This window comes from Heptranchias perlo, unplaced genomic scaffold (genome assembly GCF_035084215.1).
Source record: "Heptranchias perlo isolate sHepPer1 unplaced genomic scaffold, sHepPer1.hap1 HAP1_SCAFFOLD_54, whole genome shotgun sequence".
In the NCBI taxonomy this organism is placed as follows: Eukaryota; Metazoa; Chordata; class Chondrichthyes; order Hexanchiformes; family Hexanchidae; genus Heptranchias; species Heptranchias perlo.
The window spans coordinates 1463667-1479310 of record NW_027139559.1 but is presented as its reverse complement, the minus strand read 5'-3'; the positions used below and the strand labels follow the sequence as shown (position 1 = coordinate 1479310).

The 15644-nt window shown below is 43.1% G+C and overlaps 1 protein-coding gene and 1 non-coding gene across 2 annotated transcripts; both read left to right on the top strand.

Moving 5' to 3' along the window:
- Positions 1–3915: 3915 nt before the first annotated feature.
- Positions 3916–3998, top strand: trnal-cag (transfer RNA leucine (anticodon CAG)). Its single transcript has one exon. It is a non-coding gene; the product is annotated as a tRNA-Leu (tRNA).
- Positions 3999–11575: 7577 nt separating this feature from the next.
- LOC137315174 (probable G-protein coupled receptor 139) lies at positions 11576–14679 on the top strand. Its single transcript, XM_067980054.1, has 2 exons — positions 11576–11687; positions 13781–14679. Exons 1-2 carry the CDS (start codon positions 11576–11578, stop codon positions 14677–14679), a joined length of 1011 nt encoding a protein of 336 aa, XP_067836155.1.
- The last annotated feature ends 965 nt before the right edge of the window (positions 14680–15644 follow it).

Genomic DNA, 15644 nt, shown 5'->3' with positions numbered 1-15644 from the left:
CAAAGTGCGCCTACTTCAACATCCATAATAACGTCCCACCCGCCGAGCCCATCTGCTAGTAAATTCCTCAGTCATGGCTTTGTAACGTCTCTGGTCTTTGTTCTCCTCTCCGGCCTCTCCATAAACTTCAGATCATCCAAAACTCTGCTGTCCTTATCCTATGCCGCAATATGTCCCTCACCAATCACCCAAGTCCTTATCTACCTGCAATGGCTTCCTGTCTCCTAACTCTGCAGGTTTAATTTTTCTTTCTTGTATAAGAACATAAGAAATAGAAGCAGGAAGAGGCCATGCAGCCCCTCGAGCTGCTCCCGTATTCAATAAGATCATGGCTTATCTTCGTCCTTAAATACACAAGAGCCTCACCCCTCCCTATCTCTGTAATCTCCTCCTGCTCTACAGGCCCTCCCTCTGCTCCTCCACCTTTGGCCGCTTGTGCATCTGCAGTCCATTTGCCCTACTTTTGGCAGACTCGGCTTACGCCATATCCACGCTCTAAAATACCCGCCCTAAGCCACTCTACCTTTCATCTCCGTGACCCCTTTTCAGACCTTGCTGAAACCAATCTCATGCTCCAAGCTTTTGTGACCCCTCCTAATATCTCCGCCGTTGGCTCGGGTCTATTTTTGTCTGATTATACCCCTGTGAAGCGCCTAGTGATCTTTATCAATGTTAAAGGCGCTACAAGTTATTCTTGTTGCATTTAACCGTCCTCCACTCTCTCCGTCCCACCATTGGTGGCCATTCCTTCAGTCAGCTCAGTCTCCCTCTCCTCCTTTTACATCCTCCTTAAATTCTTTGACCAAGTTTTTTATTACTCCTCCTTGGTATCTTCATATTTCTATTGTGACCGTGTTTTCTCATTAGTTGTTCACTGTATGAGCAAAAGTTGTTTCTGGGCTAATATTCTTGTAAAGGCAGAGATTTATACAACAGATGGGCTTGTTGAGATAAATTAACATTGAAAACTAATCGTGGACACCGCTTTGTTAGAATAACATAACTTGGTTTATGTACAGATATCGCGTTGAAATAGATTTTTACAACTGTAAGGAAGACTTTATGGAGTGCTCTGTCTAAGATGAGACCAGGTACAGTGACTAGAATCAAGCTTTATTCGTTATTTGTCTTATTTGTCTTTGGTCATAAGCCGTTTTACTGATCTCTGAGACTGATGACTATGATGAAGCTTTATTAGTTATATGTCTTTGGTTAGAGTCACTAGCTCCAGAGTCTAGTGTGCAGCTTTGATGTCCCATTATAGAAACGACATTAAAGCCATAGAGAGAGCTCATTGTAGATGCAATCGTTTGTCTTCACTGTCCAAAATCAAACAATATGATAGTATAAACCAGGAATGTAACAGTATTTCCCCTTATAATCTTAACTGAATATTCGTGTTTCTGCACTGTCCAATATCTAACAATACGAAAGTGTAACCCACGAACGTAACAATAGTTTCACCTTATAATCTGAACTGGATATTCGTGTTCCTGCACTGTCCAATATCTAACAATACAACAGTGTAACACAGGGATGTAACAATAGTTCCACCTTATAATCTGTACTGGACATGCGTGTTTCTGTACTGTCCAATATCTAATAATTCGATTATGTAACTTAGTAATAAAACAATACGTACATTTTACTTAGATTCTACATAGATTTTACAGGGGTCACCATTTACCAGATATATAAATACTGTAGCTACAAGAGCAGGTCAGATGCTGGGTATTCTGCGGCGAGTGACTCACCTCCTGACTCCCCAAAGCCTTTCCACCATCTACAAGGCACAAGTCAGGAGTGTGATGGAATACTCTCCACTTGCCTGGATGAGTGCAGCTGCAACAACACTCAATAAGCTCGACACCATCCAGGACAAAGCGGCCCGCTTGATTGGCACCCATCCACCACCCAAAACATTCGCTCCCTTCACCACCGGCGCACTGTGGCTGCAGTGTGCACCATCCACAGGATGCACTGCAGCAACTCGCCAAGGCTTCTTCGACAGAACCTTCCAAACCCGCGACCTCTACCACCTAGAACCTTGACGAGTGTGGATTGATTAGGGAAAGCCAGCATGGATTTGATAGAAGCAAATCGTATTTAACGAACCTGATAGAGTTTTTGATGAGGTAACAGAAAGTCGATGAGGTCAATACAGTTGATGTGGTGTATATGGACTTTCAAAATGTGCTTGATAAAGTGCTGCACGGCAGGCTTATTATGAAGATTTCGGTCATGGAATAAATGGGGCAGTAGCAACACGGATACAGGACAGGAAACAGAGAGTAACGGTGAACGGTTGTTTTTTCGGACTGGAGGGAGGTGAACAGAGGTGTTCCCCAGGAGTCAGTGCTGGGACCACTGCTTTTTGATATATATTAATGTCTTGCACTTGGGTGTACAAGGGATAACTTCAAAAAATTACAGATGACTTCTTGGAAGGGCAGTAAACAGTGAGGAGGATAGTGATAGACTTCAAGAGGATATAGACAGGCTGGTGGAATGGGCGGACACATGGCAGATGAAATTTAACGCAAAGAAATGCGAGGTCATACATTTCAGTGTGAAGAACGAGTAGAGGCAATATAAACTAGAGGGCTCAACTCTTAAAGGGTACAAGAACAGGGACATCTGGGGGTTTATGTGCACAAATCGTTGAAGGTGGCAGGGCAGGTTGAGAAAGCGGTTTAAACAGCAAACTGGTTCCTGGGCTTTATAAATAGAGGCATAGATTACAAAAGCGAGGAAGTCATGATGAAACTTTACAAAACTTTGGTTCGGCCACAACTGGAGAATTGTGTCCAGTTCTGGGCACCGCACTTTAGGAAAGATGTGAAGGCCTTAGAGAGGGTGCAGAAGAGATTTACTGGAATCATTCCAGGGATGAGGAACTTCAGCTACGTGGATAGACTGGAGAAGCTGGGGTTGTTCGCCTTGGAACAGAAACGATTACGAAGAGATTTGATAGTGGTATTCAAAATTATGAACGGGCAAGACAGAGTAGATTGAGAGAGACTGTTCCCATTGGCGGAAGTGTCAAGAACCAGAGGACATTGATTTAAGGTGATTGGCAAAAGAAGCAAAGGTGATATGAAGAAAAAGCTTTTTCCATAGCGAGTGGTTAGGATCTGGAATGCACTGCCCGAGGGGGCGGTGAAGGCAGATTCAATCATGGTCTTCAAAAGGGAACTCGATCAGTAATTGAATGGGAAAATTTGCAGGGCTACGAGGAAAGAGCGGCGGAGTGGGACTAGCTGGAGTGTTCTTGCATAGATCCAACACGGGATCGATGGACCGAATGGGCTCCTTCCGTGCTGTAACCTTTCTATGATTCCATGAATCTATGAAATCAGAATCCTTCTTGACAGACAAAGTCTGAAGGGAGGACTCACTGGTTGCAGGAGAGCTGGCTCGCTGTGACATGGATATTTATGCAGTGAGCGACACCAGACTCTTTCCCTGTTTCCACAATGAATGTCGCTCCCCTTATTTTGGAAAAGTAAAGTGGTATTCACATTCCGGCAGGGTTCAGTTGATTTCTGAGCGATCATTAAAGGATTCTGCAGCGTTGCCTCCGTTAATAGCAACAACTCTAAGCCGCGTTTCGGATGCAGCAACAAACCCATCAGTTTCTCGCTGTTCTCCAGCTCCCGGAGTGAGTGAGGCCACGACAGCATCAACATTCAGGTCGCATCTCCGGACTCTCTTGCTACAATCAACCGCTGCCGATGGAAAGCACCGAATCCAGTCTCAGACCGCGCGTTGCTGCCCCTCCCCAGGAAACAATATTCCACGGCCCGAACAAACCTCCCCATTCAGCGAGCACAGGCACAGGACAATCCGGGGAGCGGGTATCCCGGTCACTCGGTCTCCCTCCAGGATTTACCGACAACCAGAGAATTTTCCCATGTCAGGATGGCCGAGCGGTCTAAGGCGCTGCGTTCAGGTCGCAGTCTCTCCTGGAGGCGTGGGTTCGAATCCCACTTCTGACAGTTAATCCTTTACACGCACGGAACTCTTTTTTGTTCTTCAGGCTGGCGTTGATTTTTACAAGGGTTTTTGATAGAGTTCAGAAGGAGAAATTGTTTCGATTAGCAGGAAGGTCGGTAACCAGAGGAAACAGATTTAAGATAATTGGCCAAAGAACTAGATAGGGAAGATGGGGAGAAATTCCGTTCACGCAGCGAGCTGTTTTGATCTGGAATGCACTGCACGAAAGGGTGGAGGAAGCAGATGCAATTATGACTTTAAAAAAGGGAATTGGATAAATACTGGAAGGGCAAACAAATTGCAGGGCTATTGTGAAAGAGCAGGTGATTGGGACCAATTGGATAACCGACAAAGAGCCGACACCGCCATGATAGGCCGAATGGCCAACTCCTGTGTTTCAAGTTTCAATGAACGCTGAGCTTTAAAACTTCCTGCCAACAAAAGATGGCACCTTTGACGAAAGCATTCCCGCTCACCCCAAGGACTGTTAGAATCATGGATTCACAGAATGGTTACAGCACGGAAGGAGACCAGTCGGCCCGTCGAGTCCGTGTTGACTCTCTGGAAAACCAATCCAGCTGGTCCCACTCCCCAGCTCTATGCCCGTAGCCCTGACATTTTTTCCCTTCATGTACTTCTCCATTTCCCTTTTGAAAGCCACGATTGAATCTGCCTCCACCACCCCTCAGGAGGGTGATCATTCCTGATTACGAACATTCTCTGTTTAAAAAGTTTTTTTCTCATGTCGTCTTGGTTCTTTTGCCACTCACCTTAAATCTATGTCCCTGGTCCTTGACCGCTTCCCCAATGGGAACAGTTTCTCTCTGTCGACTCTGTCCAGACCCTTCATGATTTTGAACACCTCGATCAAATCTCCTCTCAACATTGTCTGCTCGAAGGAGAACAACCCGAGCTTCTCCAGCCTCTGGACGGAACTGCAGTCCCTCATCCCTCGAAACATTCTAGTAAACATCTTCTCTACCTTCTCTAAGGCCTTCACATCTTTCCTAAAGTGCGGTGTCCAGAACTCCAGTTGTGGCCGAACTAGTGTTTTATAAAGGTTCATCATAACCTCCTTGCATTTGAACTCTATGCCTCTATTTATAAAGCCCAGGATCCTGTATGATTTCTTAACCGCTTCCTCAACCTGCCCTGCCATCTTCAACGATCTGTGCACATATACCCCCAGATCTCACTGTCCGGTGAAATGCATGTAAGTTTGACCGCCCACATTTAACAAAAACTTTTGCAACATTAGTGATTCATTTAATATTGAACTTTCTTTCTCCCTCCTCCCATCCCCTGCAAGGTGCTGACTGTTGCTGAGGGACGGTTTCCACAAAGGCAGAATGCCTCTTTGGCAATTTACCCCAAGGGCCTGATCTCCTGTGTCAGAAAAGAGACTCGGTGTTAGCACCTGACGCACCTTCCACCAGGGGGCACTGCTGACCAGGAGTGATACAGCGATGGAGGGAGAGAGAGAGGGAGACAGAGAGAGAGAGACAGTTCGAGGGAGACAGACAGAGACAGAGCGAGAGAAGAAGATAGAGCCAGAGGGAAAGAAACAGACAGAGAGACAGACAAGGGGAGAGAGAGAGGGAGAGCAAGACATAGAGACATAGAGAGATAGTGAGAAGGACAGACAGGAGCGGAAGATCGAGCGTGAGGAAGACACAGAAAGGGAAAGATAAAAACACACACACACACACAGAGTCAAGAGAGACAGGGAGAGATTGAGAGACAGAGAGAGAGACAGTCAGGGGTAGAGATAGATTGAGAGACAAAGGGAGAGAGACAGAGAGCGATAGACCGTAGAGGGTGAGAGAGGGAGAGAACGAGAAAGGAAAGGCAGAGAGAGAGAGGGAGAGAAGGAAACACACGCAGAGAGTGACAGAGACAGAGAGAGATAGCGAGAAAGAGAAAGATAAGAGTGGGAGACAGATTGAGATACAGAGCGAGAATGAAAGAGAAAGTAGAGACAGAGAGAATAAAGACAGAGAGAGAGAGAGAGTGTGGAGGGAAAGAGCGATGAAGCAGACACAGAAAGACAGAAAGAGAGGGACAGAGAAAGATTTGAGGCGGAGGTAAGATTAAGGAAGTAAAATCAAAACCGTGAGATAATGACAGGGAGAGACAGAAATCGAAGAGAGAGAGAGAGGGTGGAGAGAGAGGAAGAGATACAGAAAAGAAGGGGGAAAGGGAGACAAGATGGAGGGACAGAGGGATAATGAGAGAGTGAGAGATAGAGACAGAGATAAGAGGGAGAGAGAGAGGGCACAGATGAAGAAAAAAAGAGGCGGAGACAATAGGGAGATAGCGAGATAGAAAGAAAAAGAGAGAGAGATAAAAAGTGTTGAAGGGAGAGAGACGGGGCAGAGAGAGGGACAAAGAAAGTGAAAAAGGGTGAGAGAGAAAAAAGACAAAGGGAGACAGACTGAGAGACGGACAAGGGTGTGCTGTCAGTCTCGGATCATTCTGTGTCAGTTTAAAAGGGGTGTGCTGTCAGTCTCGGATCATTCTGTGTCTGTTTAAAAGGGGGTGTGCTGTCAGTCTCGGATCATTCTGTGTCTGTTTAAAAGGTATCTGCTGTCAGTCCCGGGTCATTCTGCGTCTATCTAAAAGGGACGTGCTATCAGTCCCGGATCATTCTGTGTCTATTTAAAAGGGATGTGCTGTCAGTCCCTGATCATTCTGTGTCTGTTTAAAAGGGATGTGCTGTCAGTCCCGGATCATTCTGTGACTGTTTAAAAGGGATGTGCTGTCAGTCCCGGATCATTCTGTGTCTGTTTAAAAGGGTTGTGCTGTCAGTCCCGGATCATTCTGTGTCTGTTTCAAAGGTATCTGCTGTCAGTCCCGGGTCATTCTGCGTCTATTTAAAAGGTATGCGCTGTCAGTCTCGTATCATTCTGTGTCTGTGTCTGTTTCAAAAGGATGTAATTTCAGGCCATTGGACTCAAAATCCTTTGGGCTTTCCCCGGGCAGATTCTAACGCTTCTCGCAGCTGATCTTTTCAGTTATTCGAAACCTGATATCTTTCTTTCATCCTTTCACTCTGGATATGACTGGCCCCGAAACTGCTCAGAATTCTCTCCAATTCATTTTAGTAATAAGTTAGTGGCCGCGAGGCGGAATGGATAAGGCATTTGCTTTAGATGCGTGTTGTGCTATGATCAGGGAATTGCAGTTTTGAGTCCTGCTGTGGCAGTTTCACAAACTGGGCGTTACATGTTCCGAATGTGTTCTACACACGATCATTTCTAACTCAGAGTCTTCAGTCTGTCCGGCATTCGTACATCCCGTGGCGAGAGAGGATCTCCTACGGAAGTCTACTTGCAGAAGATGAATCTACATTGTCGAATATTTATTCCCTCAAAATAACAAAACCAAGCAGAAAGAGGGAAATACAGAGAATGTACAGCGCAGCAACAGGCCGATCGGTCCAAAAGTTCCATGCCGGTGTTCATGCTCCACACGAGCCTCTTCCCACCCTACTTCACTTCACGCTATCATCATATCTTTATATTCCTTTCTCCGACTTGTACTCATCTAATTTCCCCTTAAATCCATCTCTGCTATTCGCCTGAACAACTCCTTCTGCTAACAAGCTCTACATTTTAACCACTCGCTGGGTAAAGAAGTTTCTCCTAAATTCCCTATTGGATTTATTGCTGAATTCATTCATCCCAGTTTTGGTCTCCGCCACAACTGGAAAAATCTTCTCTATGTCTACCCTATAGAACCCCTTCATAATAATAATGATCTATATAAGTTCACATCTCAGACTTCTTTTTTTCTGGAAAAACGCACCTCAGCCTGTTCAATCTTTCCTCATAGTTATAACCTCTCAGTTCTGATATCTTCATTGTAAATCTTGTTTGAACGTTTTCCAGTGCCTCTCTCTGCTTTTTGTAATATGGGGACTAGAACTGTGCACAGTACTCGAAGTGGGTTCTAACCAAGGTTCGATATAAATTAAACATAAACTCTCTGCTTTTGAAATCTACTCGTCTCGAAATTAACCCCAGTGCTTTGTTGGCACTTTCTATGGCCTTGTTGACCTGCATTCAGCTGCCTCGGCCCTAAGCTCTCTGCCTCTCCACCTCTCTCTCTTCCCTTTAAGACGATCCTAAAAACCTTCCCCTTTGTCCATGCATTCGGTCACCTGATGTAAGATCTCCTTATGTGTCTCGGTGTCAAATGTTGTGTCATTGTGCTCCTGTGAAGCGCCTTGGGACGTTTTACTACTTTTAAGACGGTGATAAATGTGAGTAGTAGTAGTAGTAGTAGTAGAAGTAGTAGTTGTTGTTGTTGTTGCGTTGCTCCATGTGATGATTTGTTAATCCATTGAGTCATCTTGTAAATTATGTAATCCTCTTTAGTGAGTCTGTGCGATGTTACATATTCATTGTCCATTGTTCTTCTCACGGTTTGTATCTCACTATCTCATCTTTTCTGAAAAGTTCCCTATTAGTCTTTACCATTCACTCAGTCTTCTGACTATCTGTCCCGGTGCCTGGAACATAACAAGTCTGCTCTTACTGATTGTGAGTCCATTAATGTTTGTTCACAGCTTCGAATATTGTCCTGAATATGACGTCTTAGAATCTGCTCATTTGTAGATTCCTAGTTTTAATATGTGCAAGTGTCTTTAATATTGAGAAATGTGTAATAATGTTATTCGAATTATTTGGGTTTTCACCGCCTGGCCTACCCCTGTCCACAGAGATTATTCCATCACACTATTGACTTGTGCCTTGTAGGAGGTGGTGAATCTTTGGGGAGTGAGGAGGTGAGCCACTTGCTACAGAATACCCAGCCTCAGACCTGCTCCAATAGCCAGGGGATTATGTGATTGGTCCAGTTGAGTTTCTGGTCGATAGTGATCCCTAGGATGTTGATGATGGTGGATTCGATAATGGTGATTCCATTGATGATCAAGTGGAGGTGGTTTAGAATCTCCCTTGTTGGAGATGTTCATTGTTTGGCACTTGTGTAGTGTGAATTTACCAGATTGATGACAGGGATGAGGGACTTCAGTTATGTGGAGAGACAGGAGAAGCTGGGATTGTTTTTTGAAAGCAGAGAAGATTAAAGGGAGATTTAATAAAGCTGTTCAAAATTACGAGAGGTTTTGAAAGAGTAAATGGTAAAAGAGGAGAACCTGTTTCCAATGGCAGGAGGGTCGGAACCATAGCAAACAGATTTAAGATCATTTACAAAACAACCATGCGGGAGGTTCGGAGAATTCTTTTTATGCAGTGAGTTGTCATGACCTGGAGTGAACTTTCTGAAAGGGCAGTGGACGTCGATTCAATAGTAACTTTGAAAAGTTAATTGGATATATACTTGAAAAGGAAATATTTGCAGCGTTGTGGGGAAATGGCTTCATTGCCCTCCACCATTCACGATTGTCTGTTCTCGCCCCACCTGCCACAAGTCCAGTCCGGCAGCGATGTGCTTCAGGACATGGCCAACCCTGTCACTGGTGATACTGTGGAGCCAATCTTGGTGATGGATATTGAAATCCCCCCACCCAGAGTGCATTCTGTGCTCTTTCTACCCTCAGCGATTCCAACAAGTGATGTCCAATGTGAAGGAGTACTGATTCGTCAGCTGAGGGACGGCGATAATGGTGATAATCCGCAAGAGGTTTGAGCTGAAGCCATGACACTTCATGGGGTCTGTCGGCAATGTTGAGTAATCCCAAGGCAACTCCCCTTTTCAAGTAGATATCCAATTCCCTTTTGACAGTTACTATTGAATCTGCTTCCACCGCCCTTTTAGACAGTGCATTCCAGTTCACAATAACTCGATGCAGAGAGAAATTGCTCTTCATCTCTGCTCCGGTTCTTTTGCCAATTATCTTCAATCTGTGTACTCTGGATGTCGACCCTCCTGCCAGTGGAAACAGTTCCTCTTTTTTTATTCTCTATCAAACCCTCTCTTAATTTTGAACACCTCTATTAATTCTCTCCTGAACCTTCTCTAATCTATGGAGAACAATCCCAGCTTCTCTAATCATTCCACATTACTGACGCCCCTCATCCCTGGCACCATTCTAGTTGATATTTCCTGCATCACCTCCAAGGCCTTGACATCCTTCTGAAAGTGTAATGCTCAGAATTGGACAGAATACCACAGCCGAGGCCTAACCAGGGATTTGTAAAGGTTTAACACATCTTCCTTGCTTTAATACTCTGTGCCTCAATTTATAAAGCCGAGGAACGCACATTACTTTTTAACAGCCTTCTCAACTTGTCTTGCCACCTACAAAGATTTCTATATGTTCACACCCTGGTCGCTCCAGTCCTGCACCCACTTAATTCATATTGCCTCGCCTTATTCTCCCTTTCAAAATGCATCACTTCACACTTAAATGTTAGCTGCGTGAATTTATACATATTTACAGGTTGTTTATCTGAGTTTGTCCCTGTCTATATGAGAGTTGTGTGAATCTATAAATAGTGACAGGTTGTTTCTCTGTGTTTGTCCATGTCTGTGTGATAGTTGTGTGAATATATATATATATATATTGACAAGTTGTTTACCGGAGTGTGTTCTTGTCTATGTGATAGTTGTGTGAATCTATATATAATGACAGGTTGTTTATCTGAGTGTGTTCTTGTCGATATGATAGTTGTGTGAATCTATAAATAGTGACAGGTTGTTTCTCTGCGTGCGTTCCTGTCTATATGATAGTTGTGTGATTGTACAAATATTGACAGGTTGTTTCTCTGATTGTGTTTATCTCTCTGTGATAGTTGTGTGAGTTTATACATATTTCCAGGGTGTTTCTATGAGACTGTTAAAGTGTACAGTTTTATTCTGCGAGACTGCAAAAGCTTCGAATGGGTTTCATGGAGTGTTCAGATGTTTCCAGGGTATTTATCTCATTTGTTAATATTTTATACGTATCCCTTTGATTCCTTGGTGTTAACCCTTTGCTCCTTTTATTTTTCCATCCCCTCTGTAAACACCATAATATGTTTGGCTGGGTAAGGTCACTCTTTAGAAACACGTTGTTGTTGTCTTGTTCTAGTTTAAGGCCTGAGTCGGGAGCAGTTCATCGTTCCATCGCCGGGATCCGTGCTTGGTGAGATTCTGTTAGTTTAAGAAAAGTTATTTATCGTGAAATTTGTACCCTGATGGCTTGGGATGGAATAAAACAGAGAACCAGGTTCTGCGATCCAACTTTTTTCTGCTGTCATTCCTTGCTTTTCTCTGTTACTATATTGTATTTGTTCCTCCGCTTTAGCTCAATACAGGAGGAGGAACTCCGCTCTATCTGTTTTCTCCTCGGTATTTTATGGGCAGATGAAATATTTCGCATTCGCTTACCTTCAATTTAAAAATGTGGTTTATTTGTTAAGCTATGTTCTAATGTAGAAAAGTGTTATTCTGACAACAAGTCTGTTTGTTAAATGACTGTGATTAATGCCAGTTTCAATGACGCTTAATTATGTGACTTGGGGATTTCTCCCTGCTTTAAATAAAGAGCTCTCTTCACCGTGTCATCTTATACAGTCAGTTCATAGCTTTCAGCAAAAAAGCCATCAGCCACTCTCACAGAATTAAAATCATGGATTTGCCGATCGATCTTCAATACCTTTTCCATCAACTTCGGATAATAAAAGTATTTCAGGATATACAGAAGATTTACTATCCCCTCCTCGCTGCTGCTGGTGTTCCTCGTAAGTTTCTACATCCAGTTATTAATTCAATAAACCATGTTTAACTGTAATATTATTCTTGCTGTTTACCTTGGGACATTCAGTTTTTAATGCCATTCTGTGTTTTAATTTTTTGTGTCTTTGTTATCATATTGATTGATGAAAATACTGGCATATCTTTGCTGCTATTGGTGTGGCGGGTAAATCTCTATATCCAGTTGTGAATTCTGAACATTATGCTTAACTGTGTTTCTCTCCTTGTCATTTCCCAATCTATCCAGGCTTCTGTCCGCTATTGATACTGCACGTGATACCGTGTTACCAAGATTAAAATATTCTGTATCAAACTGCAGCAATGATATTGGACGAGTCTATTTTTTGAACAACTTTCAGTCTGCTATCTGCACTGAACGTTTCTAACAGAGCAGACGAATGTGCTCATGGTTTAGGACACTTTCCACCTTCTGCCCTTTATGGTAACTTGCACAGAGTCACAGGAGCAAATCCTGGCACATCACAAACACGCCTTTAAATGTCTGAAAATATCCGCTCATGGTTTAATTCCAGTCATGGTATCATAGTAGGCATATCACCGGAGGAGGACATTCGGTCCATCGTGCCTGTGCTGGCTCTTCAAAAGAGTTGTCCAAATCGTACCATTCCCCTGCTCTTTCCCATAGCACTGTATTTTTTCCCTTGAAGTGTTTGTCTAATACCCTTTTGAAAGTTACTGTTGAATTGCCTTACCGCCATCCTTTCAAGCAGTGAATCACAGATCATTACAACTCGCTGGGTGAAAAAAATGTTTCCTCATGTCGCCTCTGGCTGTTCTACCGATCACCTTAAATCTGTGTCCTCTGGTTACCGATAAGTAAACAGTTTGTCCTTTTTGACTCTTCCAAATGCGTTGATGACTTTGAACAGTCAGTGTCTCATTTCCTAACATCTCTAGTTCTTTATTAGTGTCAAGGTTTCTGCCGGTTAGAATATGATTACAAGTGTAATTTACATTCTCACAAAATTTTCATTCAGTTACATTGCTATATATTTATTTCCCATCTTTGTTTTGAAATTACAGTTGAAACCTACGCCCGTCTGGCACAGTTGAGTGAATCTCTCAGTGAGTCCCAGAGTCTTCTTCTGTACTTTAGGATAAGCGATCTCAGCTGATGGGAACTGATGTACTGAGGATAATGAAAAACGTTTACAAACCCTCGTCTATTTTTCTATTCACAATTTCCAAACAATGGTGAAAAAAGTACAAGGACAAACCTCTCCAAATTATATTCGGATACTTAAAAAAATCAATCACCGACCACAATGCTTATTGGATAATTCGTCTGATTTCGACACTAATCAATGCAATTAATGGAACATTACATGGTCAATTATATCAAACTATTTGAAGTCACAGTCCATTCTTACTCATGTTATTGTGATGTTATTTGGAAAATCTTCCTTTCACTGAGCTGCAATTTGTGTATTTCAACAAAAATGTCGAAAACTCAATCTTTAAAACACTTTTTACGCCTAGTTATGTTTACAACTGCAGTCCACTTGTATTTATTATATTAAAATTTACATGAGTGCATTTTAAATACAATTACTTGTAATTATTGCATGTCAAGGTTGCATTTTCTGCAGTTTACTGTTGCATTCATTTCAATTCTCAATATAATGAAACCGCATTAATATTCTAACCAGGAGCAGGAATCCAAGTGGCATTTTCCCCTTCCCTAATACAGGGCACAGAAGCGAATCGCAGCGCTCTAAGTGTTAACTGATCCCGGGACACGAAGGATTCCTGAGAGGTTCTGGTGTTTCAGTCCCGGTGACCTCGGGTGGTGTTTTTATCTGTTGGGCTGTCGGTAGCTGTCATTTAATCTCTCATTGATCTTACACCTGTTACTTTCATCATGTATTTTTCCCATTTATTTATTGTGTTCACCGATTATGTTAACAATAAACCCTCTCGTCAGCTCCAAAGGAAATGGAATTAGATTCTATTATTGAATGTCAGGAATGAGTTGCAGATTTCACTCTGAACTCCTTCAAACTGCTTTTTTGTTCACAGCCTGATGTATAATTTCCCTGTTAATTTGCCTTCCTTACAGTTAACTTAGTGACGATTGTGAACCTGTCTCGGGGAAAGTGCGGTCTCTCCAAATGTGTCACTCGCTACCTGGTGGCCATGGCAGCGGCGGATCTACTGGTCGTTATCATCGATCTGATATTGAGGCAGATTCCGATTGTTTATTCCGAAAGATTTGTTTTCCTGTTGTACTTCCCCGTGTGTAATATCCACGCCGTCCTGCTTTATGCAGCCACAGACTGTTCGGTCTGGTTCACAGTCACTTTCACCTTTGATCGATTTGTGGCCATTTGTTGCCAAAAGCTGAAAACTAAATATTGTACCGAGAAAACGGCGGCTGTGATTCTCGGAACAGTGTCTGTACTGAGCTGTTTAAAGGACATCACCTGGTACTTTATGTATACGGGTAAATATAAACTTGATAATGATCCGTGGTTTTGCTCCGTTACACCCGGAGTTACTGATTCACAATTGTGGACAGCAATCGAACTCCTTCATTATATTCTCACCCCGTTTGTCCCGTTTATTCTGATTCTGCTGCTCAATGCTTTAATCGTCAAAAACATTTTAGTGGCAAACAGAGCCCGCAGGAGACTCCGGGGCCACGACACGGGGGAGAATGCGAGAGACCCAGAGATGGTGAGCCGAAGGAAATCCATCATTTTACTGTTTGTTATCTCGGGGAATTTCATCCTGTTATGGGCAATGCTTATGATGCAATCTGTATGGAACCGTATGATTTATGTTCTTGGTGTTTTTTCAGCTCTTCCTAGATTTGTACAAGAAACAGGATTTATGCTGCAACTTCTTAGTTGTAGCACAAACACTTTTATTTATGCAGTGACCCAGACTAAATTCAGAGACCAGTTGAAAAATGTGGTGAATTATCACTTCACTGTAATTGTTAAATTCATTAAATAACCGGTTGAGACGCAGGTTTTTCTGAATAGAACTCAACTCTATTTAATATTGTGTCCAATCCACTCTACCCCGGTTTCATCCCAGAGTGGCCAATGATCTGGAGAGAGGGAGTCTCAAATTTAAACCAGGCCATTAAAAAAATCTGCCTGCGCACAATCTAAGGTGACTTGTCGGAGGAACGAGAACGAGTACAATCCCAGACTTCGTCCATCAAACACTTACATACCCAGAGTTCGTCTAGAAAACACTTATATTCCCAGTGGTCGTCCAGTAAACACTTACATTCCCAGGGATTGTCCAGTAAACTCTTACATTCCCAGAGTTCGTCCAGTAAACACATACAATCCCAGGGATCGTCCGGTAGACACTTACATTCTCAGAGATCATGCAGTAAATAATTGCATTCCCAGGGACAATCCAGTCAACACTTACATTCCCGGGGACCATCCAGTAAACACCTACATTGCCAGGGGCCCTCTGATAAACACTTACATTCCCAGTGATTATCCGTTAAACACTTACATTCCCAGGGAGAATCCGTTAAACACTAACATTCCCAGCGACCAACCAGCAAATATTGCAATTCCCACAAACCACCTGATAAACACTTGCATTTGCAGCGAGCACGTGATAAAACATTTTTATTCCCAGGGATTTTCCGGGAAACACGTCAGTTTCCAGGAACTATCCGATTAACTGTAACATTCCAAGGGGCCATCCATTAAACACCTAGGGATCATCCAGTAAAGGCTTACATTCCCAGTGACCATCCGGTAATTACGAACCGTCCCACGCACCATCCGGTAAACACTTGCATTCACAGTGAGCATGCGATAAACACTCATATTCCCAGGGAATTTCCGGTCAACACGTCAATTCCCGGAGATCATCCGATAAACTCTTATATTCCGAGGGACCATCCAATAAACTTACATTCCCAGTGACTATCCAGTAAACACTTACAT